The following is a 25,662-nucleotide window of genomic DNA, read 5'->3' as shown; positions in this document are numbered from 1 at the left end:
CCGGGGGGATGGGGAGAAGTCCCGGGGTGAGTCCCGGGGGGGATGGGAGAAGTCCCGGGGGATGGGGAGAAGTCCCGGCATGAAGCCCTCAAAACACCCCGGGGACAGCCTCCAGGCAGGAAAGAGAAAAGCGCGCTTTTGTTTGTTTGTTTTGTTCCCGAGATTCCACCACCGGAGTCGGATGCCCTCACATACCAAAGCCTGTCTCACTTAACAGAATCAAATGGTTCGGGAAGATTAAGCGTCGTCGGGGTTCTGGGAAAAGGCTCTGAACGGGGGGCCGAGTTTGCTTTTCCTGGGGGAGGGGCAGGAGCCGACACTCAACCGCGGGTCACGGAAAGGAGAGGGTGCTGGTGGGAACGGCGGGACCTCACTGCTGAAGATGCTGGTCGCGGATGGCTCACCCTGCTTGGTCTCCATCCCCCCAAAACCAACCAACCAACCACTCAGGCTGGGAGCGTCCAATCGACCCGAAACGAGCCCGCCCTCACGGAGCCGCGCTCTGCCGGGACGGCCTCCGACTCCCCGGCCGCGTCCTCGGCACCGCTGCGCCCGGGGATGGCGGCCTCTGCGGGCGGCTGGCGGCGCCGGGTGCCCGCAGCCTCCCTCCCCTCGGCTCCCGTCCGTCCCGCCGTCGGCGGGCGAGGTGCGGGTGTTTCCCGCGGGGAGCCCGGTGGGTAGATCCGCAGAGGATTCGGGGAGCGGAACGAGCGGGGCTGCGGCCGGCGGAGGCGTCCCCGGGGCGCTGAACAACCGCGCGGGGCGGCGCTGAGCGGAAGGAGGGGTCACGGGGCGTGCAAGGCCCAGGCCCGTACCCCTGAAACCTGTGTAATTTTATCAGCCGACGACACCCCAGCGAGGTTAACCCGGGAAGAAAACCACCTGCAGAGCCGGCGACGCGGGCAGGCTCCTCGGCCCACAGCGGAGAGTCTGACGCGCGCAGCCCCGAGAAGCCCCCTTTACCCGGCCGCCGAGCGGCTCCGTGCAAACACTGGGCCTCCAGGACCACACCCCCAAACAGCACGGGCGCCCGCCGAGCGCGCCCCGCGAAAGGCCGCCGCCCGGGGTCGGTGCCCCGGAAGGGATCCCGAGCGTGCGTCGCCCGGCGCCGCTCGCGTCACGTGCCCGCGGCCCCGCCCCCGCTACGGGTCCCCGGAGGGCCCAGCCCGGCCGTTCTCGTCGCTCCGGCCCGCAGCGGGCCGCTCGGCCGGTGTTTCGCCCGGGCGCCTCCGTGCGCTCGGCCAACGGCTCCAGAGCGCCCACCCGAGCCCCGGGAGCCGGCGGGCGGCGGCCCTGGCCGGGGACCCTCCAGCGGGCCCAGGGGTGAGTACCGACGTCTTCCCGGCCCGCGGCCCGGCGCCGAGGCCGAAATCCTGCGGCTGCTCCCTGGTGACCCCCGGGCCTCTCGCCGCCGCCCCGACCTTCCCCCGCCGCCCGCTCCGGCCCTGCGGGGAGCTGCCCTGCCGACGCCGGCGCTGACCTCCCCGCCTCCCCGCTCGCCGCCTCCTGGTCGCCACATCTGGGCTTTCTCCGTCTGGAAAATGGTTTGCGGGGCGTGGGAACCGGGGGTGCCCTGGGCTGGCCGCGGCGCTCTGCCGGTCGCCCTCCCGCTCCGCGGGCCCGGGCCCTGGCCGCCGCCGGAGTATGACCTTGAACGAGACACCTGCCGTCCTGAGACGTAGTTTCGTGGTGGTTCTGTTTTTGTTTTTACCCCGTGGAGGGTACGAGTTGGAAGCGAAAGGCCTTGTTGGAAGCCGGGGCAGCCGCGAGGGGCGCGGGTCGGCCCCGGTCGTGAGCATCATCCCTGCTCGCAGGGGTGGGGGCCGGGGACGCGCCTCGGGTCGATTCCCTCGCCGGAGCGGGACCCCGAGCGGGAGCGGGGCCGGGCCCGGGGCCGCCGCGCCCCGCACCTGGGTCTGCGGGCCGAGCCCGCCGCGGCGCGGGCCGGGCGCCTTCTCCCCGCAGGAGCACCCTCTCCGAAGCGCGGCGCCTTCACCCCAGACGGGAGGAGAAGCCCGGGCCCTCGACGTCTGTTCCCAGGTGCAGAACCTGTTGTATCCAGGCCTCTCACCTGCGGGGGGGGCTTTGAGCTCCGAGACCTTGGGTGTTTTCTCTCCCTTCACGTGGCCGTTTCGCTAGCGAAGGAGATCCCCAAGGAAAAATCCCGTAGGAAAATGGGTTTGGGAAGAATGATAACCGTTTAGTTGTACTTAGTAGTCTTTTTCCATGTAGTTCAATTGTGTGCGTGTGTTTGGGGGGGTGCTGCTGTCTTTTTTGTTTCAAACGCTGGCGAGTTGGCTCTGCTCTGTCTTCCAGAAGGAAGCTGTGTTCTGTTCCTTCCTGCGCGATAGGGCTGATAGGGCTGCCTCGTTTTGAGATTACGAAGTTGGGCTGCCCCTGTCCTCCCTCCTGGTGGTCAGACTTGTTTTCTGTGGATTCATAACCATACTTTAAAACTCGATAGTTTATATTTTCCAAGTTTTCAGTGACTTTTCTTAAGCTAAAATTAATCCTGGGTTGCTACACCCTGACTTTCTAAAACACACATTCTTTTTTTAAGTATAGTTACTTGGAAAGAGAACGGAAACAGGTGGCCTAGATAAAAACCTTGAACTAGATCCACACAATGGGTGCTGGAGAACCAGACTTTTTTTTTTTTTTTTTGTAATTAGGGAATTATATAAATCTTTGCAACCACGATCAGTTTGACGCAAGTTGTTTCTGTCACTCCGGAGCCAGGCTTTTTCTCTGGATCCCAGTGTTCTGATACAGAAAATGAGAAAGTCAAACTTGAAGCATCGTGTCCCAAAATTAGGACACTTTCCATGGGGGGGACATAACTGACTTGACTCTAGGTGGTGTATAATTGAGGGTTTTTGTAATAGTTTTTGTTATGTGCATTTAAACCATGGTTTAAGGTAGTGATGTAAAATTTCCTTTTAAAGGACATTTATTTAAGACTTTTAAAAGTTGAATTAAAGAAAAAATAAGTGTAACTAAGAGCAAATGTACTGTGTAATGTGGGTAAAGCCATGAAGTTGGTAAATTACTGATATTTGGGTACCACTGGGCCTAGAAAGTAATCTAAGATCATCTGTGATTCTGAGAGGAATTTTGTGTCCTTAGTCTTAGAATATCAGTACTGGTTACCTAGTAGATTCTAAGTGAGAAAACTTCTAGGATTAATATCTTAACTCCACATGAGAGGTTTATTTTATTTATTGCCAAAATGTCTTTTAAAAATGACATAGTCTAATGAGGGAGGGGGGAAAATTAGATTGTGATTTATTTTACTTAAGCAGAAACCTAGTAATTGGGGGACAGTTCAGTGTTTTAAATCTTTGTAGAAAAGTTCCACTTACTCTTTTAATTTAAGTAGCTCAGATTGGCTATAGGAGTAATTTGGCTTTTTCCAGAAGTTGTCTTTTCCATGTCCACGTTTATGATCTAAGCCTGTGACACCTGACAAACTCAGAGGCTCTTGTAAGGTGAGACGTTGCTATAGGATGGAATGTCGAGACCCCTGGGATGCCCTAGTGGAAAGATAATAAGACTGAAATGCAGTAAATGGAGTGAGGAGAATAGCACACTTCAGAGAGAGAATGTTCCAGCAATTTGTGTCCCTTGTTTATTATTGTGAACTTTGGTTTGTTATGTCCCAAGACTATAATCCTTTTGAGATTCATCTTTTTAGTGTTATTTCTAATTTTAAGCTTTTACTGTGCTTCACATCCACACAAGTCTCGGAAGAGTATCTCATCTAGAACGATGCACAGAAATTGATAATAGAGGTTGCCTGTGGGGACCTGAGTGGTCGTAGGATAGATCTGGTGGAACACTATTTTCTCTCTATGTTCTTGTGTATTTTGTACCATGTGCATATATTATTGTTTTAAATTAAATACTGAATAAAAATTCAGCCGATAGATTTGTTCCTTCTTAATATGTATGTTTATATACTTACGTGTGTGTATATATATATAAGCATTAAGGTTCTTTTAAGCTTATACATACTTTTCATTTGCTACATTTTTCTAAATTCAAAGCAGAAATGATGGCAGTCTTGCCCTGGCCAGTGTGGCTCGTTGGTTGGGTGTCACCCCGTGCACCTGAAGGTGGTTTGTTCGATTCCAGATGAGGGCACGTGCCTGGGTTGCAGACTTTCAGGCTTGTAGGCTCCATCCCCGGTAGGGGTTGTACAGGAGGCAACCAATTGATGTCTTGCTCTCACATGGATGTTTCTCTCTCTCTGCCTCCCTCCCTCTCTCTCTGACCCCCCCCGTCCCCTCTCTAAAAAGCAACTAAAAAATTTAAAATTTATAAAAGTGGTGGTAAGCTTTTTAATTTCTTTATTTTATGGGTTTTTTAATGTAAGGTTGTGCATCGTTAATAACTTTTATCATTTGGAGAATTTCCCAGAAATGAATTCATAATATGGTATCATCTAGTTCCTCAATTAGCTCCTGTTTTTCTCCCCCAGGGACAAAAGTGGCTCTAAATCCAGCACGTGCACAGTGAAGCAAGTTACAGGATTTACTATGAAGCACAGAAGCAGATAGTGCCAAATAACAAGTAGTAGTTGGTACACATTTGTGAGTAAAAATTTTCTCTTTAAGCTCTATGTTCTTAGTCTTTAAAACATTTGCATGCCAAATCCTAAAATTCACACATTTGGGTAAAGAATAAAAAAACCAGTTAGCAGTCATAATTAACAGTTGAGCATCCTCTAAGAACTCTCCTAAACATCTCAGTGAGGTAGAGTTTGAGGTGTGTAATACATCTCTGACATGGAGTTTAATAAATATTCTAGCTATGACTTAAAATTATACTGTCCTTAATATTTTATTGTCCTTGATTTAGGTATAACATCTCTGCTGGAAATTTAGTATGATTTGGTTTTCAAAGTTAATTCCTTTTAAAGAAAACACTACATCAAGTTTTTAGGCTGCCTGAAATTAATTTACTTCTGCCTTTTACATTCTCTTTGTGGTTTCTTAATTTGTACTTAGTCAATAAATGAAGAGGATTTTCCTCCTTCAGAATATAATGAGTAGAGTTGTATGGCAGAGTGTTTTTTCCTAACCTGACTTCTCATTTGTATATACATTGGATTAGCTTTTCTTTATCTGTTGGCAAAATCATAAACCAGCAACTATATTGAACACCATCTTTATGATTTTTGAACCTATATAGAATAACTCTGTTTAGGAGGGATTTGAAAATTGATTTCTCAGATCAAGTCCGAAGCCTGTTGAAATCCAAAAATAATTTTAAATAGATATTTACTTTTATTCATAGTTTTCTTATGAAATGAATTGTTGGAATACTGATTTTTATTCTTTCTTTTTTACAGCTGGAAAAGCAGTGTCCGTGTTGTTATGTACATCTCCAAAAAAGTTCAGATCTGTAGGGGAATTGTTGTGTAAAGTAAACTGAACTACAGGGTAGCAGTATTTTAATAGCTATTATAGACGTGTATTTACTGTATTAAAAATGAGTAAAAGAAAAACCAGTGACCCACCAATAGGAAGGTCAGTGACATTTTATTCAGTTGAGCTGGTATAGGCTTGAGAGATAGTCGCCTTGAAGCTGGTTGCCATAGGCTAACCATGCTCTTTTACATTTTTATCAGCATTTTGTATTTTGGGGCAATTTTCTTTCTCCTGCATTTCCCTGGAGCATGGATCCTTCTTTAATTCAGGTTACTCACTGCATCTGATCCATCTTCCCCTTAAAGGCATGTCATGCTTTTCCAAAATATACATTTAAATGTGATATTAAATACAAATTAATAATGTGAAACTTTCAACCCCTGAAAATGAATGTATACATTAAAGTTTTATTAACACATATGCTATATTTGGTATTCATTGCATCTCAGTCATCAGATATACATTCAGCAAGGAAAGTTTTAATTTGTATTTTGTGATTTTTTCAAGGGGTTGCATCTTCTTTTTCAGTACATTTAGAATTAATCTTATTTGTCTTATAAATCTGATTTTCGTCTTTTTTTGTGTGTGTGCATGACAGCAATTTCGAATTTCATTTTTGTAGAGTCCTGGCAGCTTTCCCTGAAATAATTGACTAGGAAATTTAAGTTTTCTTTCAGGCATTTTTGAGTTATAAGCAGCATGCGTATCTATGCCGAGAGAGAGAGAGTGTGTGTGTGTGTGTGTGTGTGTGTGCGTGCGCTCACGTTTGTGTTGTGGTTCTACAATAATTCTTTAAATTTGCTCCCAAGCAATAGTTTCAAGGTGCAGTTTCAACTGATAGTGAGAAGTTATTATGTTGAGGAAAACATTTTCTTCGCTTTTCTTTTTTCTTTTGTGCGCATTCAGTACTCGTAAGTGAGAAGTCCGCTCTTTCGATAAGGTATTGTCAACTAACTTCACAGAGCAGAGACTGACATTTTAACACTCAGTCACACTGTCTTTAATTTTTTTGCCCACAGAGTGAGTGGGGCAGCATTTCCTTCCCCCACTGCTGCTGAGATGGCGGAAATTAGTCGAATCCAGTATGAAATGGAATACACCGAAGGCATTAGTCAGCGAATGAGGGTCCCAGAAAAATTAAAGGTCGCGCCACCAAATGCTGACCTGGAACAAGAATTCCAAGACGGAGTTCCAAACACTAGTGTGATTATGCAGGTTCCAGAGAGGATTGTCGTAGCAGGTATTTTACATTCGGGTATTAAGTTGCCTGACATGTCTTTGTTTTATATATTTTTAGGAAAACTTTATGGTTTTTCAAAACGTTATTTAGAAAAAGCGTTGGGAAATGCAACTTAAATTTTTTTCAAAATTTTTATTCATTACAAACAGTAATCTGAAATTTCAAACAATATTTTTTAATCAACTAATTATTGAGGTATATTACATAAAATGTGTGTAATTTTTAAATGTACAGCTTGATGAGTTTTGACAAATGTATACACTCATGTAACCTCCACCACTGTCCAAATACAGAACATTACCTAAAGGTCCCCTCGTGCCCCATCTCTTTCAGTTTTTACCCCTCAATTCCAGGCAACCGTAATCTTTCTATAACCAGAGACTAGATTTGTCTTTCCTAGAGTTTCATATAAGTGTAATTATACACTATATACTCTTGTGTCTGGTGGGGTTTTTTTTGCTTAGTGTAATGTTTTTGAGATTTTTTCCTATTGTTGCTTATATCTTGTTCATTCCATTTTACTGCTAATATTCCACTGTGTAGATATACTACAGTGTGCTCATCCATTCACCTGTTGATGAACATTGTGGGTTTTTTTTCTGTTGAGGCTATTAGGAATAAAGCTGCTATGAATATTCATGTACAAATCTTTATGAGGACATGTGTTTTCATATCTCTAAGAGTGGACTTGCTAGATCATGTTATAAGTTATGTTTAACTTTATAAAAAGCTGTCAAGCTATTTTTGAATTGGTTGCACTCTATCATATTCCCATCTGATGGGTGAGAGTTGCATTTGCTCCACATCTTTGCCAGCACGTTGTATTTTCAGTCTTTTTCATTTTGGCCATTCTAGTGGGTATGTAGTGGCAAATACAGTTTAATAAAAGTACTAGCTTTTTAAAACATCCCTTGTTTCCTTTTTATATTTTACTTCCAGGAAATAATGAAGACATTCCATTTTCAAGACCAGGAGATCTTGACCTCATTCAGTCAACTTCTTTTAAACCTCTGGCTCTAAAAACACCACCCCGTGTACTTACACTAAGTGAAAGACCACTAGATTTTCTGGATTTAGAAAGACCTCCTTCAACCCCTCAAAATGAAGAAGTAAGTAGAGTTTTAACATCAATTGAATTTGAAATAATATAGAAAAAAGCAAAAGTTAAAGAGGCATTAAGAGGCTATAAATCATATCATTAGCAATATGTAATGAAAGCCTTCTACATGGACCAAGTAGGCATATGTCTAAAATAGTGGGAGCATAAAGAACATTAAAGGGATGATTTGGCAGCTTGAGTCCGCAGTCATCTGAAGGGTTACGCACATGTCAGTTAATACTAGCTGTTGTCTGGGACCTCAGCTAGGCTTGTTGTCTGGCACCACCTACACATGGCCCTTTCATGTGGCTGCTTGGGCTTCCTCACATCATGGTGCCATTGTTGCAAACATGAACAGTCTGGAGAAAAAGGGCAGAAACCTTACTATTGTTTATGACCAAGCCTCAGAAGAACATTGCATCATCTCTCCAGCAGCCCACCCAATTTTAAGGGAAGTGGACATAGATCCCATCCCTAATGAAAAGAAGTCAATGATACATTTGTAAGAAGAGCATGTGGGATGGGAGGTTGTTGCTATTTCTGTAATGCCAAAACCTTTAAGCTAGGAAGACTATTTTTTTAGTCTAATTTTCAGATGTCCAGCCAAATAACAAATTTGTTTAAACCCCAGAAGCAAGGAACATTTATTTGTAATAGAAATTCATCCCATTTCCTATAATATATGTGCCTTTAAAACTGTTGAAAATTGTTCTTAAGTAATATAAGTGTAGCTGTTGTATACATGCCTAGCAGCAGTTCTTGGTTATGTTTTTTGTAAATTTTGTGAGTAGCCTTGAATTAAGGTTCTTTTGATGCTAAGCAGCTACTAGGCTACTAAGAATATTTCCTCTTCTCTCCCCTTTCTTTGTGCCTAACAGGTCCGTGCGGTTGGCAGGCTAAAAAGAGAGCGCTCTATGAGTGAAAATGCTGTTCGCCAAAACGGACAGCTGGTCAGGACTGACTCCATGTGAGTACAATCACTGAGCTCTGTATCTCCTTTACACTTTTTCTCTATATATTGTCTGTCCCATTGTTTTGTAAATAATTTACATTTTTTAAACTGTGTGTGTGTTTTATGCCTAAGAAACTGAGAAAAGAAATAATTTACTTCTAATAGTGTTTAAAATCTGTTTTGCATTTACATCAATTTTACATAATTGCAATTCTTTTTATTGCCTTCAAATTCTAACCATTTGTTAGTTGTGAAGATTTTTCAGTAGCATTTTTTGTGTGTATATGATAGTCTTCACAAAGTATGATTTGCCTATTTTGAGAATGTTCTATAAAGTAAACTTATGAAAAATTGGTAAATGTTAAGTGCTCAATTCTGTGCATCCTTCAAAACTGTTTATGTAGTATGTAGGTTAAAAAATAAATAAAAGGTAAACACTTGATTTAAGGAAACATCTTTATTTTCAAGTTACTCAATTCATCATAAGATTGTGAGCTAGCCCTTTCTAGCTCTGCTTCTGATGAGCTGTGGTAAACAGCGTACCAAAGGCAAGTGGATGTTTTTCCTTTCCAGGATTATTTTTTAGCTTCCTGCCTACTGAGTCATTGAGTTATTAGATCCCTGTCATTTTCCAAAACTATAAGTATTCTGTTTAAAGAACTGTTTGTTTAATCCTCTCTCGTTTGGTTATATTATCACGCCTGATCTTAAAGCTCCCCCGCTATAAGATGCTTTAGATCAGGCAAATGCTTTTTGTTGTTTTCTTAAAACTAATGGGATTTTTATAAATTAAACATCCCTTTAAAAGCTGGTCAGTATTTTAAGTCTCAAAGCCATTGGTGATTGTGACTTTTTAAAATAGATGATTTAGATATTTTATGTAAATATTTCTCCATTAAATATTCAGTCAGTTATCATAAACTCATTCATCATGAACCATATTTGATTGCAAGCATTGTAATGTTAGCTTCTCTGGGAACTGCAAAAGAATTGGGAGATGAAACACCTCTCTTGCAAATCTAGGTAAAAGCAAAACATTTAAATTTCTATACAAAATAACTAGAGTATAATACAAGTATAGCATTTGTATTAAACTGTATCAAGCTGTAGTTTGGGCCTGATGAGGAGTGAGTGTAGGGATGCAGAATGGGCTTTGATGGGTGTAGGGCCTCTCTTGTCTTGTGTTAGGTGCAAAGGAGAATGGTGACTTCTCTGATTTCTTGGACAGTCTTGAAATGCCCCCTAGAGTAGTTATTCTGAAGGGTTATATCGGAAGAAAGGAAGTTAAAATTAATATATATCTCCTTTAGGGAAGATTTATCTGAACTGTTCAATCATTATTGATGTGAAATTTTTTTATAACTATATTTCCCTGAGGGTGCTGGTTGGCAGTGATGTCACCAGCCTATGAAATCATTTTTCTAGAATATTTGGAAGCATATTACACACATGGTGAAAAAGCTACATAGCTTCTTGATATTTAGTGCCCTCAGAATGATTAAACATCTCCTCAGAGCTTTTATTATTTTCTATTCATAATATTTTTTTAAGGCGGCAAAGGTTTTAATAAACTTTTCTGTTATATAAAGATACGGCTTATTTAGGTTCTAATTACTCTTAAATTTCACACTACTGAAATAAAAGCATCAGTGTAGCAACACTTTTGTGTTTTTCCTCACAAATTATATATTTTTGGTAGCCGAGTTCAGTTAAAAATAAAGGAAATAGGGGAGGGAAACAAAGAAAAGGAAACAGTTCTATTATGTATAAAAACCAGCCTACTGACTATGATTTAGAGTAGGTAATTAGAGCATAGACATTTTTGCAGTTACCAATAACAATTTCCTCATAACAGAAAAGATTAACAGAGTTAACTGATATTTGATTCATTTTTTCTTTAAGTTGCCTTAATGGCATTTTCTAGATGTTTAATAAAACTGAAAGTCTCATGTTGATTTTTGGTAGTAAAAATAACATGAATATTTAACAGTATGTTTCATATTGAAATGCTTACATCACTTAATCATACTTTTTATTATGGTGGTTACATATGTTACCATGTCATGGTAAGTAAATTACTTAACTATCTTCTTGTTAGTAATATAACCTTCCTTGCCTTTTCTTCTCCTACTATTACTAACTTTATAATTAGTAGTTGAATTCATCTTTGATAATCTACATTTAATTAACCTTAGGAACTTTGTATAATGATCATATTGTATATTCAGTGTTGGTAATGTGGTCAGGAAAAAACTTTAATATAATACAGCCATATTTTACCTCTACTAAAGTAATTATCAGACTCTCACTGTCTTTACCAACTTGAGTCCTTTCTTTGTAATGTGAGATTAATTATGTGTCATTGTGCATGAACCTTTCCTGCCTTTGCTTTTATTCCTTGGCTTGAACAAAAGGACATATGGGTATAAGAGCAAGAGCACTGGCCTCTGTTCTCTTAATTTCAAGAGACAATAGGATTGATTATGGTCAGCTATAGATACAAAAATGAGTTCTGACCAGTAGAATCGTATCTAGCTTTTCCTCTGTGTTATAAAAGCTGAATATGTAAAAGAAGCATAATTATTATTTAAGGTGGCACAGATCAGATTCTGCCCCAAGAAATAAAATTTCAAGGTTCCAGGCACCGATTTCTGCACCGGGATACACGTAAGATTTTACCTGCTCTGCTTTTCACGAGTAGGAGTTGTTTTTATTTTGCAGGCTTATGTTATACTAATATTTTACCAGGTAATTGGCATATAATACCCTAATTCTCTTACCGTTTGGCTTCTTAGTACCTGTTTCAGGATTTCTCGAACTGTCATCATACGCACCTTTTAAAAACAAACACACAAACACACACACTAGACCAACTAAGAGAGTTATGTATGATTTGGGAGGTAAAGGTAAAAGTGAAGTGGAATAATTTACACCTAAGCATCTGAAACCTATGTAATTTTATTAACCAATGTCACCCCAGTGAATTCAATAAAATTTTTAAAATTTACATGTAAGTACCAAGCATCCTGTTCCGTTTTCTTCATTTTGCTCTCATTGGAATATTCTCTACAGATTCAACTGGAACTAAGTTTCGTGATCCCCATCTTTTTAAAAAAATTTAGCACCCTGTCTTGTTTTATTTTAATGCAGGAGGAGAATGGAGTGTAAATGTAATCTTACAGCATAGATTAAAATGATGCTTGGAATAATGTTTTACGATCATTAAACCCATAGAGGGGAGGGGAATATTTGCATTCAATATAATGCTTTAAGAGCTAATGTAGTTCTTAAGCAACAGAAGCCACTCCGACAACCAATGATGGTTCTCTTATTATGCTTCTAGGAACTAGTAAATGGCCTTAGGTAGTGGCAACAAATTCAAGTTTTCTCTGCATTTAAAATGTCAAGAGAAATGATACAAGATTTGTGTTCCAGTGAAAATTCTTTCTCCCCTTTTCCACTATCGCACCTTTACTCTTTTTTTTGGAAGAGGCTGGAGCCTCACTAAAGAGGTTATCCTCACAGTTTGAGAAACATTATTCCTGTGAAAACCTGTGGGGAAAGAGGCACCTGACTTGGACTTTCCTTTTAATGACAACATAGTTGTGCCGAGTAAATTTTCACTTAAATTTGGGTTTTGATAATGGCTGGTGTTATTTACTTAACATTTGTGTCATAAGATTTTATGTAATCATGAGGTAGAGCTATTACTAATGAAATAACAGGGTAAACATTGGTGCTTTCTTCAAAGTTTTCTAATCTTTTATAAAAGAAAAAGATGAAGTTGAGATTTTGCTGTTTTATAACATTACTAGGATCAGTTTATCATCAAAGTGCCTTTCTATTAAATTACTAATATAATAACATACGCTTAAATAATCTCAGTGCTTTTGCAATATGTTTACTTTTTTATTTTTCGCAGTAGTTCACTTATCAAAATCAATAAACCCCAAAACGTCACTGTACCTTGGTGTTGGGTGGATGAGTGGACGGAGCTGGAACTCCAGGCTAGAAGTACTCACTGTTTCCCTTCCCAGTGGATGCCAGTGGTGGACATGCCAGCTAGCATCAGACTGATGCTAAAATGGGGCTTACTCTTTTTTGTTCTTAAATGTGCTTATTTGTAAAAAGACTTGAAAGGCTACTTAAAGCTTTTTAAAAAATTGCTAAAGTATTTATAGCTTCTAAGGAGGGTAATTTTGGTCATCTTAAGATTTAATCATTTAGTTCTTCTGTAGATGAAAATAAATGTTAGCAATCAAGGGCATTTAATCTATACATACGCTGCCCAAAGTGGTCATCAGTTTAAAAAATACTTCCTATTCTGTTTTTGCTGTTTATGAGGGATTGCTGTATAGATTAATAAAAAGGTAAATTTCTTACTAATCTTTGAAAATTTAATTTCTTTTGATAAACCATCAGAAATCCCAATCTGTTTTTATGTTGGTCTTTGATGGAATACCTACTAGTATCGATAGATTTTATTTTGTCTTTTTATCTTTCTACATATTTTTAAGTTACAATCGAGGATCATGTGAGGTTTTTTATTTCTATTGCCATATTTCAATTTCATGTGATCATAGAATCTTAGAATTGGAAGAGATCTTACAGACTCCTAAAACTCCACCTTTTGTGCATTCTATCTTAAGAATTCTTTGCTTAAAATAGTTTATGCTTGACTACTTTATAAATACACCTGATTTCCTGTGTATGGACTGGAATCACTTCTACTTTTAGAACTCAAGTAATTTCTATTGCTTTTACTGACAAAATGATTTCTCTTTTAATTTTTATTGGGCAAAAATCTATCAAACTTTTTTCATGGATTTGGATTTAGTTTATTGATATTGTTGATATAAAATTATTCTAAATATTGATTATTATAGACTTTAATATAGTATGTAGTTAATTTATTTGCTAATATAGAATGATATGCAGAAGTGTTCAATTTAAGCACCAAAATGCAGAGACAAAAACTTTAATTAGATCAGTAAGTATTGTACTGATTGGTCTTTTAAAACTTGCTTAGGTAAATTTATCCAGGCAGTTGGCAGCTCTGTCGAGAAACTGGCCCTTTTTATTCCTGCCTCTTGTGACACTTTTCTAACATGAATCAGTCTGGTTTCTCACAAAAAGCAGCAGCTGCAGCTTTTCCCCGTGCTGCCTAAAGAGAATTCTGAGAGAAAGACCAGTGCCTAGGCTTTGTGTCCAGGTAGACTGATTTTTTACTCTTCTTGGATGCCGAATACGGGCTTTGCCGAGTACAGTGGGTCAGTTGATAAGCTGACTTAATACATTCCAGAAGATTTCTGCTCTTTGGACAGGTGTTTTAGTAACCCTTCATGAGCTTGCATCTGAAAACTTACATTTTTTTTGACACAATTAGGCCTCCTTCCTATGGGGAATCAGCCCTGACAATTTGTTGGCTTAGATCTTTCTCTCTAAGTAATCTTTGGAAAGCATGGTTTTCCTATTTATTGTGCTTCTCACTTTGGATCATTAAGACATTCAAAGTTATTCACAAAATTGTGGAGAAAATTTTGTTTTTAATTTTTTGGGACTCTGGAAATAATATTAGATGGCAACTTTCCTTTCAAAAATTATCCCACTTATTTTGTGGTTTCCAAACAAATACATGTTAAGTTAGAAAAGATTACACAAGTCAAAATAAAAGATTTTCTCTTTTCAGTTGTTCACTGTCTACTCCATTTTCTTTCTTTCTTTTTTAATGTAATAATACACAGGATGAGGTTTAGTCTAGGGTGTTTTGCCCTGACATTGAGAAAAAATGTTGAGCCCACATCTCAGCATCTTAGTCCCATTATAACAAAACCTCTTACTGTAACAAACCAGATGCCAAGTCCATGTATCAGTTAAATACCTCAAACAGCAAATCGTGCTCTAACATTAAACAAGTGTCTGAAAATACACCAATCGATTGGGTTAGAACTGTAAAATTGCTCCATTCACGTGTGCTCAGCTTGTAGGAAGCACTGGTGGTGGAGCGAAAGAAATTGTGAAAGAATGTAAGGTTACTGGCACTGAGAAGCCCAGAAACTGAAATACGCTGTATGTTCAGTACAGCTTTCTGAACGTGGATTCATCTTTAAACTTACTCGTAAACTCAGCTTGTTTCATTGTCTTTGTGAAATATTTGCAATGGCATTTCCATGGAATTACTTTCAATTTGCGTGTTTAAATTTGACCAGGATTTCCTGTCTTACTGTCCGATCACCCATACGTTGCAGTGGCAGGTTGCTTGTTAGCGTGGTTCCCAAATCGGAACATACAGGCCAAATGCAGAACACTGCACCTCCTGAGCTGGCGGGCGGGCCCCCTCATTGCTTCAGCTCTCTCCCCCTCCAGCCTTGCTCCTTCGTGACCCTTTTTTTAGTTTGATGTTTAAGGCTGCACAGTTACAGATGCTGCATTGTAGCTGGTTTTTTAAAACTTGATATATTAATTTATTTGGTTTGACTCTTCTCTTGGGGAGTGATGGGTGGGAAAAGGGGGCAAGAAAATTAAGATAATTCTTATAAGTGTTTGGGGAAACTGCTCAGCTAAAGTTTTATGAAAATCTGACTTGAGTGTTTTTTTCTTCATTTGCTGTGCTTACGTAAACAGTGTGACACCGTCGCCACAACAGGTTCGGGTCTGTCCTCCCCGTATGTTACCTGAAGACGGAGCTAATCTCTCCTCTGCTCGTGGCATTTTGTCCCTTATCCAGTCTTCTACTCGTAGGGCTTACCAGCAGATCTTGGATGTGCTGGATGAAAACCGCAGGTGACTGGCCATCGGAGACTCTCGCCAGCTTTATTGCATATTTTTTGGCTCCTTTCAGTGGACTGTGGTGTCTTCCCTTTTTGTTTGCACCTTTGTCTCTTTCTAAGATGCAATGGTTTAAACAGTTTGCTTTGCTTTCTTTTAATTTGAAATTATTGTCCAAAATTCACATTTCACAAGATTCTGTTAGCTTTTCTTCAGTCAGGGAGAGGATTTAATAACTACATACAGGAAGTGTAAGGATTTTTCCAAAAGTTTTGCTGATCTGTTCTAAGTCCTTGAGTCCATTTTGGCCGTTCCAGGCACACTGTTGGGTTGAGTGTAGGATGTTGAACTAAAGCAAATGAATTTTCTTTAGTAAGTCTTTTGATGTCATCATTTATGGTACTGATATGTTAGATTAGTGAAACAGATTTGAGACATTGATGTCAGTGTAGTTGCCAGGAATTATTTTTTTTTTTAATTCCTCTAAATAGGGATTTCTAGGCCTATATTGAAAATCCCAGGTGCTATTTTGAAAGTCTGATAGTTTTCAGAATTGATAACTTAATCTCACTTTGAACACCAGGTAAAATCAGTATAGCGTATTTAGACTTATTCATACAAATACATTTTTTGCCATTATTTTTGTCCTTACTTCATTACTACATGGTGTTTTTTAAAAAGATGAAATTTGGGAAGCTTTTTGGCATAGAATGGGGAAGATAGTCAGTTTCATTCCAACTCCTAACATTTTATCTAGTAGTTCTGAGCCAGTGTTTGACTTCTGCGTTCTGAGGAATCCCCAGTAAATTCAGCTGGCTCTTCCCGTAAACCTCACTTCTTGGCAGAGCAGCTGGCGCGTGTACGGCCTGCTCTGGACAAGCTTTCCTGTCGAGTGCTTTGACCCTCCCTCGGGCCTGGGCGCTGTCCCCATGTCTCATACGCCAGTTGTCCATGTGCTCGGCGGGTTTCTAAGCCTTCCCAGGGTTAGTCTAGTGGTGTTCGTTCGGGCCCCGGACTTAAAGCTGTGCCAGAAGGAGCATAAAAGAGAAAGCTTGTGGCGGGGGGAAGTTTTATATATTTCTCCCCCTCCCCAAGTGTTTCAAGTCCTTTTATGCTCTTTGAAGCTTCAAGGACTATTTTAGACTATTTGGGGCCTGTAAGAAGCAGCATGGTTTAGAAGAAAAAGCATGCATTCAGGGGGTCAGATTCCGTCTCGAGCCACCCCACTGAGCAGCTGGCTGTGTGATGACCTTGGACAAATTGCTTAGCTTTTCTAGACACAGTGCAGTACAGTAATATGGAACTTGTAAAAACAGTTGGAATTTTTTCTCCATAATGGAAATAAATTTTGCCGCAAGTTTACAATACAAAGTCAGAAATCTTACTAATGTAAAATTTACTTTGTATTTTTTTATTATGAAAAACTATTTTGAGCCCTAAGTGAAGTTTTATTTATAATTGTTATGAATTGATAACTTTAAATTCGTAAAGTAGTTGTATTAATGATTCTTTGCTCCTGGATACACACCATTTTGTTGCCTTGGAGCCTGGCGGGTTAGATTCTTATTAGTTTTATTGGATGCTTTCATTATTGAAAGGGTTTGGGGTTTTTTTATTGTCGTATTTCAGTTTCTTACAATCTAAATACTGAACAAGATTTAATCAGAATTGTAAGTGCCAAATCAGTGTTTATTTCTACTACGAGAACTCTCTGGCATGACTTTTCTGCATAAACACTAGGAATGTGAAATTTGGATAATAGTCTACTTGCATGATTATAAAATAATGCTGCTTATAAAGTTTCAAGTGCTTTTATGTTTCTTGCTCTGTACATCATTTTTTCTTTTCTATTTTATTGCTCTTGGCTATTACGCTAATGTAAAATCTTATCTTTGCTCTTATGACATCACATTAGGTATGTTAAATTAAGCTAGAATTACTTGAAGGGAAGGCAGGGATGGAGGGATGGAGGGAGGGAAGGAAGAAGACTTTGCCTGCTTTATTATCATAAAATAATGCAGATTCACAGTTGCTTGACATGAGAACTATTTTTAGTTTACACTTTAAGGGACACTCTTGAAAGCTTTATTTATGTATTTCCATTTTCTCATCTTATGAGAACTTATATGATCTAAAACCAAGCTCAACATGAAGACAAAGTTAAATCATACATACACATTAGCAAAGTTTATCAAAACACCTGGGACAAGCACGAGGTGTGTTCTTTGACTTCTTTTTTTTTTTTTTTAATATATCTTTATTGATTTCAGGGAGAGGGGGAGAGAGAGAAACATCAGTGATGAGAGTCATTGATCGGCTGCCTCCTGCACGGCCCCTACTGGGAATTGAGCCCACAACCCGGGCATGTGCCCTGACCAGGAATCAAACCGTGACCTCCTGGTGACCTCCTGGATCCTAGGTCAATGCTCAACCGCGGGCTGTTCTTTGGATTTTTTTTTTATTTATTTTTTTAATATATCTTTATTGATCTCAGAGAGGAAAGGAGAGGGAGAGAGAGAGATAGAAACGCCAATGATGAGAGAATCATTGATCGAGCCCACAACCCGGGCATGTGCCCTGACTGGGAACCGAACCCTGATCACCTGGATCCCAGGTCGATGCTCAACCGCTGAGCCATGCCCGGCTGGGCTCTTTGGATTTTAAATGCTGTTATTACTTAGTCCTTGGCTGGTTAGGAAACGCCCCAGTCTTCTGACATCTGCTAGAGCTCCATATGTCATTCTCCAATGCAAAATAGTAACATGCTTAAAAATAGACTTCCTATGTGAGAACATTATTTGAACATTCACATATTAGTCATGCTTAGTTTTATTTTTAGAAGGGGCTTGATTATTTTTATACAGTTTTTCTTTAGCCGATTCTACAAGCTTTGAGTATATAGAATAAGAAACCAATATGTAAATAATTTTATATTTTTTGCAAGTGGTTCTGTATAAATATATTACTTGGAAAGCCTAGAATACAAAGTTGTAGTTGAAACAGTGTTTGTTATTTAAAATTTGTCTTTTTAAAATATGTGTATAATTCCTGGTCCCCCAACTAAATTGTTTATTTACTGTAGCACTTTCCATTTTTTAAAACAAAGAAACATATTCCGTGATAGCAAGTTAGTTCAAGAGCTAACTTGAACTAGTGGAGCCTTGCTGCTCATTCCCTTTGCCACTTGAATCACAAAACATACTGTTGAACATATTACCACACTTTAAAAAGATTTTCAATGTGTTAAATTATACTTATGGTAGAAAGCGGTACTATGCCAAATGCCTGTCTGATTTACTTTTATGTTATATGTGTCAATTGCCAGTGTAAGAAGACAAAATGAAATGCGTTGTGAAAGGTAACTGTTATTTTCTGGCTCTGCATTATAAAAGGGAAATCTCTGTGGTGGAACATTGGAGATAGCACATCCAGTTGAGCATATTAGTGTGAATTTCTTCAAAAAACTTTAGGCAGCACACAGCGCTGGCTTTATTTAAACATTCTCGTGTTAGTGTAATGCAAGATTGTAGTTAACTAGTAACAGTTCCTAATGCCACAGAGTAAATCTGTTAGTAGGAGGGGATGGGATGGGTTTAAAACCTGTCTCAGGCACACGTGTTTTCTCACTGTTCTTTAGAGAACAAAATAGAACTCTAACAGGTCTTCCCCCAGAAGTCTCTGAATCTCTTATCCTCTAGGCTCCAGAAATTTATTTAAGCACCAGTACTGCCTTTAGGAAACATACAAACTAAACAGTAAAATTTCCTTTAATAAATTGAGTGGGCAAAATAGTGATTTGTATTATAGCCAAAATTCTACAGATGTGTCAACTTACAAAAACAAAACAACACTAGTGCATTTTGTATCAACTGTTCACTATAATTAAGAATTGCCTTGATATTTAAATTCAGGCCCAGCCTGATCAGTACTTAGAGAATGAGACATTCAAAATAGAATGTAAGGATTCCTAAAATCCTTATATTGACCCTGTACCCCAGCCTTCTCTCTCTCTCTAGTAAATATTGCTGAATACTTTTTGGGGAATTGACCAGTGACCTTGTGGAGCTTTTGTTGTCTGATTTTTAAAAATAAGGTTTATCGGAAGGAAAGGTTTCTGCTTACCTAGGTCAGGAACTAATTTTCCTCTAGAAACAAAGGATGTACTGAGACTAAGTGACAGTCCCCACAAAGTTTTCCAGTGCACCGCAGTCTTCATTTCAACAGCCCTGTATGCCACTCTTGGTTGTCTCACGGTCAGACTCAATATCGTTGCTTCCAGAATGTGCTGTGGTGTGTCCTCAGAGCACAGCCCCTGGTCTCAGCTCCAGAACTGAGGCTTGCAGTTTTGCTCCGGGGAGCTCAGGGTTTGAATGAGACACAGCTACATTAACATATCAGGCACTGACCAGAATTAATGAGGTGGGAAGGACGCAATTGTGGGACATGGGAGCTGTGTCAAATGTTCAGCTTTTGAGATGGGCTCTTGCTGGCAGATGAGCAACCACGATCATGCAGGTGCTACTAACCGGTTCTTGACATGCTTCTAAAGGTGATATGATTTTTTTCCAACTAGAAGAGAGAAATTAGACTTTTTAAACAGTTGTCCTCTGTCTTGAGTTTCATAAATTACAATACAAGCACCCCAAATACTACTTCATATGTTGGTGCTATTTTGTTACATAGCTATAGATTTCCTTTGTTTTTGAACCCATTGAAAATATTAAATTTATGAAAATCTTAAAATGGAGGACATATGAGACGAAGATGTTTAAAGTATTTGAAATATATTATATTGTATTGAATCATACAATATAATCCTATTTGACATTTATTTATTGTTTTTGCTTTCATTTTATTACTTCTCTGTTTCCTGATTCTGTCTTGTGCCTTCTCCAAAAACCTGCCTTAGACCCGTGCTGCGTGGTGGGTCTGCCGCCGCCACTTCTAACCCCCATCATGACAACGCCAGGTAAATTTTGAGACTTTGTAATTACCAGGGTGGATGGTTGACTGGATCTGTGTTTTGCAGGCTGTAATGCATGTAGTAGCCATGCCTTTATGTGGCAGCTTGAGCCTCTGCATCCTTTCTCTGAGTGCACCCTGCTTTTCTCAGAGAACAGTGAGTAGTCACTCAGGACATTTGGCCACCAGAGTGAGGGAAACATTTAACAGTCGCGATACAGTATCGTGTATCCTGGATGCGTATTTCAATCAGCTTCGGTAGCTCATGGGAGGCCAGGCTAAATCTCACCTAAATTTTGTTTCATGTGCATCCTTTGCATTGTTGCCAAGGTTGGCCCAGCATTTTCTTTTTAGGTAATTGTCTACAGCGTCACTTTCCATGTGTAGGTAAAGCTGTCTGTAAGGCATCTTCTTAAACTGGGGGAAATAGGCATTGACAGCTTGGGGAAATTAAACATTTATAAAGGGAGTTTAGTTTTAAGAATTTTTGTCACCTGTCGATTTCAAAAGCTTTCCTCTTTGTTTTCCCCCTTTCACACATTCACACCTGCTTGATCAGAGCAATTATTTCTCTGTCAAGCACAGGACAGAATGAATGGTACATCCAAGTACTTAAGGTTCTCATGGGCCAAAATCCCCATTTCCTGTCTTCTAGGGGAAAAAAACTTGGTTAGTATTCACAGATACTGTTACTGTAATTTTTTCATAGTTAATTTTGTTTATTTTAAGCACAAATATATTATCTATAGCATTAGATTTAAAACTGGCAGCTTTATTTCTGTGATGAGAGGAAGCTGGCACATGGGGTTTTAGGCAAGAGAAGAGGGAAGCGGCAGTTTCTCACTCCAGTTAGTTCAGGTTACAGGAATTAAAGTGTCTGTCAGTGCCTCAGGGCCTCCCGCTCTTCCGACCCATTTCCTTTACAGTGTTAGCTCGACCCAATGTAAGTTTTCCCTCGTACATTTACTCCTAAGTTTCTGATCCTTTTACCTCTATTTTCAGCCAGTGATCTGACTTAGAGTTTTTAGTTCTGAAAAAAACAGATTGTAGTTTAAAACACATGGTAATGTTTTTTTCTATTTTAAGTTGAATTATCTAAAGTTTTTGCTGTAGATATTCTTAGATTTCTTTGCAAATGAAGATTTTCTTTACAGATATTGAAACATTAGTTAATTCAGGATCCAAATTGTGAGTGATCCTTTTCAGTTGTGCTTCACTCTCTGTGTCAGTCCAGGTCCTTGACCTCTGAAGCAACTGCTTCTATTGTTTGATTTTTTTTTTTTTTCCAATTATTTATCTCATGTGTGACCTCACAGAAATAGAACAGTTTTGTTTTGAGGGTAAAGTGTAGAGAAAGAGGCCTTTTCAACCCTGATTTTTTTCCTACTAATCATTTAATTCTGCCATAATGTTCAAAGGAATAGTTAATTCAGATGTTTGTAATCCCCTAGTTGTAGCATCTACCAACTTTGTAGCTTACTTCTCTAACTGATGCAGTTTCTCTCAGTACTCCAGGATACTCATTCTTTCCCCATGAGGAAAGGGGCAGTTGATGAGAAAGCAAGTTTATGTAGCCATCAGAGACACATTTAGAGACTGTTCCAGATTATCTAGAGTCAATATATGCCGTGTTACTGAGACTGCGACCTGCCTGGTTGTCATTAGTGTTCAGAATGGCGACTGCCTGATTAAAGTAGTTTTGTATTATTTTCAATTGTATTTGAAACAAAATAATTTTTTAAATAGGCTCGTCTTTAACATGTCTAGATGAAAAATATAGTTCTCGTGCCCCTTTGTGTGGTAGGGTGCTTTTTATAGTGGGCATCTGCTTGATATATTAGAAGATATGATCTATGGGCCAACTTTGTAGATTACATAGGAGTAACTCTTAAATTCAGTGTATTTATATTCTCATTCAGAACAGTTAATATGCCATTTTACTGAAATAACCATCCAGAGTTAAAATAGGATATGAACATGTGAGGTGAATTGTATGATATGCAAATTATATTTCAATAAAGCTGTTAATTAAAAATATATTTTAAAAGTGGAAATCCAGGCAAAGAGGCAGAGTAGTAGTTGTTTCTCAAAAGTTTGTCATTCATTTAAAAATAAGTGTCCTTTTAGAAGTAACTGCATGTGAACAAGAAGTACTTTTTAATATGCTTTCTCTGGAGTTTGTCTTCGTTGCATTCCCAGTGTTACTTTCTACCCGGCCCCGTAATTATTGATTATTGAGCCCCTTCTGGATCGGAATGTACTGTCAAGATGTAGTCAGGTGATTTTACAGTAGAGAGTAATTGGAAATAAGTTACATGTAGAAGTGACAGGAAAAGAGGCAGTGAGAGGAGCAGGGAGAGAAATAAGAACTGACCACTTACCTTGTTAGCTGGAGTTCATGCCCCGGCCACTGCGTCTCAGCAGGGACTCCTCTGCAGCCGCACGTGGACATAGTTTGTGTGAGAGCTGTGTGTTGTCACAAGCTAGGGTGGCAGCTCTCAGGCCTTCAGCCAGGGACCCTTGTTCCTTTGCCAGTCCCTGTGGGCTTGAAAGCGTCTCCTCATTTCTGTCTTCAGTCAGGGTTTCTTCTCAGAGGGTCAGGCCACTGCCAGCATTGAAGGCAGTTGTTACCTTCAGTTGTTTTCTTTATCAGTAATAACTCAGAATGTAAAATACTTTAGGAATTTGTATTGTTAAGTTCCAGTCTTTTGAACAGTTCTTTAGCACTATGCAGCACATTACGTGACTTGCCAGGTGCTCTTTGTTGTATTATAATATTGCATCTTTGTTTCTTATCTGCTAGGTATGGCATTTCAAATATGGACGCAACAGTTGAAGGAGCTGCAGAAGACATGACTGTTGTAGATGCAGTTTCATTAAGACGACAGGTATTTAATGTCCAAATAAGATACAATCCTAAGTGCTAGTCATACAATCTTTAAAGTGACAGTTCCTAACAATTCCTCATTTTCTCTCCTGTGGAAGTCATGAATGGAAATATTTTATCAAACTGTTTATTAAACCATAATTGATTTTCCCATTTTGATTAAAGATGTATTGAGCCACCATTTACATGTTTGGATCAGCATAAAACAGTTTTCCGGTGAATAACACAATCGTGACATTTAGCAAACCAGGGCAGCCACAGTGGCTTGGCTCTGGGAGATGGTCACTCCGGGACCTGGGTTACTGTGCTTGAGAACTCCCTTTTGGAAACTGCTCTGTTTGCAGAGGCTCTTTATATGCCTAGTTCTCATTTTCTGTGTAAGTCTTACTTAGAACTACAGTTGCATGTGTATATTTTTAATATGTACTCCTAGCCTCTGGAATCACACACACGTGGGGAAGCCATGTTCAGTGTTCTACTTGTGTCTATGCCAAATAGACGTGGAGGGGAAATGAATCAAAATTAAGTATTTCTAAGTAAATATCAAGAAACTAAATATTTTAGCATAAGAATAGATCAGAATATCATTTTAAAGTTTTAGTGTAATATAAGGGTAATATGAAGCAAATACTATTTCATTTTGAGTCTCATTTATGGAAACAAATGGAAGCTATATCGTAAGTTCTTACATATTTTCATGCCTACTGAAGAAAGTGGTTTCTTTCACCCCCCCCTCCTCTCCCCGCTCCTCCTCCTCCTCTCCCTCTCTCCCTCTCCTCCTTCCCCCTCTCCCTTCCCTCCCTCTAAAATCAATAAACATATCCTCACATGGGGATTAAAAAAAAGAAGATAGTTCCTTTCCAACTTAGAATTTTGGAAACAGGAAAGGGAAAGGGAGAGGAGTATTTTAGTGAATTTTAGCTATCATAGGTAACTTTTACATACAGTTTTGTTTATTTTGCTCCAAATGAAACGTTCCATGTTTGCAATAATTATTTTGACAAATTATCCTACTTTATAAGAACCTGATTACCCCATGCATTAAAGCCTCTATTTAGTTGTTGTTTTTGTTGTTCACTTAGATAATCAAACTAAATCGCCGTCTGCAACTTCTAGAAGAGGAGACCAAAGAGCGCGCTAAGAGAGAGATGGTCATGTACTCCATCACTGTAGCCTTCTGGCTGCTTAATAGCTGGCTCTGGTTTCGCCGCTAGAGGCGACCTCATTTTTCAAAAAATTTTGTCTCAACAGCTGGAAATATAAAGAATTTGCAAACTTCTTTGTTTCCGTGTTTGCGTTGTATGCCTTTCATAGCCCACGCCCTGAAAATGTACTTCTCCGGAGAGGAGGGAAAGACTCCTGTTTGCGGGTGAAGGACATCCTGCCTCTTAGCTGCATTCACTTGTAGCAGCCCTGCAGTGACACCCAGAACCCCCTGCATGTGTGTACACGCTCCCGTTGGGTTCTCAAAAGGAATTCATGTTTTGCCTCATCAGTCTGCACAAGTCACTCTCTGAATGGGAGAGGGTAGAGAATGGATTTAGAAAAGGACCTGTAGGAGAAAAAGACTTTGTCCTGTTTCTCAGACTGTTGAGCAGTTGTTAGTGGACATGTTCCCGCCCACAGTTCAGCACTAACACCCCTGAATCTGAGTGGGGTGCGGCGTCAGTGAGTAAGGTCCGGCCACCTCCTGTCTCACCTCATCATTAACATAATTCCTGACATTCTCAGTAGTTTACCTAACGTGTGTAAAATGCGCGTGCTTATTTTTATTTTAGTTTTTCAGGTGATTTTCTATAAAGTACATTTTTACTAAGTTCATGTGTGAATGATTTAAAAAACTACAGAATAAGGTACAATTGTAGTGTATTTAATAAACTGTCAACCAAAACATTTGTTTATCGAAAGATTTGTTTCATCATCTTGTGCTGCGAGCTGTCTCCCGTATTGTTACCTTACACGAACCTGAGTCTGTCTCAGGCGCAAGTGACACAGCTGAGGACTTGGCAGGAGCAAGACCCTATGTGCTGCCGTTCGGGTCTTCATCCTGTCACGGGGCTGCTTGTGTCCAAGTGGTTTTCTCGTCTGTAGTGTCCACAGTGCGGCGCAGGTGCAGATACCCTGAGCTGTGTGTGCTTTCCCCATCGCAGTGCTTACCTACTGCACTAAACCTCACGAGGGCCAAACGTGCCAAGGAAGCGAGTCCTGGTAGCCTTTAGTCCTGAAACTGGTTTTTGTTGGTTTTTTCCTGTTTTTGGTTCAGAAACTGATAGAATTTTAGTGAGGTCTAGTGTCCTCCACACATCTTAAGTATCTTTCTCC

General features: G+C 39.8%; 1 protein-coding gene across 9 annotated transcripts; it reads left to right on the top strand.

Annotated features, from left to right (window-relative positions):
* Window positions 1-1,139: 1,139 nt before the first annotated feature.
* On the top strand, window positions 1,140-24,619 carry MFF (mitochondrial fission factor). Of its 9 annotated transcripts, XM_081141843.1 has the most exons (11): window positions 1,145-1,323; window positions 4,481-4,592; window positions 6,452-6,672; window positions 7,612-7,781; window positions 8,650-8,738; window positions 11,316-11,390; window positions 15,348-15,506; window positions 18,817-18,849; window positions 20,401-20,460; window positions 23,257-23,341; window positions 24,423-24,619. In XM_081141843.1, exons 3-11 carry the CDS (start codon window positions 6,492-6,494, stop codon window positions 24,552-24,554), a joined length of 984 nt encoding a protein of 327 aa, XP_080997969.1. In that variant the 5' UTR covers window positions 1,145-1,323; window positions 4,481-4,592; window positions 6,452-6,491; the 3' UTR covers window positions 24,555-24,619. The 9 variants fall into 9 exon arrangements, with proteins under 9 accessions (XP_080997971.1, XP_080997969.1, XP_080997973.1 ...); XM_081141845.1 differs by lacking the exon at window positions 11,316-11,390 and having other exon boundaries at window positions 1,140-1,323; XM_081141847.1 differs by lacking the exon at window positions 15,348-15,506.
* Window positions 24,620-25,662: the final 1,043 nt, after the last annotated feature.

Source organism: Miniopterus schreibersii, assembly GCF_964146895.1.
Source record: "Miniopterus schreibersii genome assembly, chromosome: 7".
NCBI lineage: Eukaryota > Metazoa > Chordata > Mammalia > Chiroptera > Miniopteridae > Miniopterus > Miniopterus schreibersii.
This window is presented reverse-complemented; position numbering and strand designations above follow the sequence as displayed.

What these genes read in the sequence shown, in the direction of transcription:
- MFF (XM_081141843.1), top strand. Translation starts at nt 6,492, where the DNA reads ATGGCGGAAATTAGTCGAATCCAGTATGAAATGGAATACACCGAAGGC. An exon ending in AATGAAATGCGTTGTGAAAG is followed by an intron (nt 18,850 to 20,400) that starts GTAACTGTTATT and finishes AACCTGCCTTAG; the next exon opens with ACCCGTGCTGCGTGGTGGGT. An exon ending in CAGTTTCATTAAGACGACAG is followed by an intron (nt 23,342 to 24,422) that starts GTATTTAATGTC and finishes TTGTTCACTTAG; the next exon opens with ATAATCAAACTAAATCGCCG.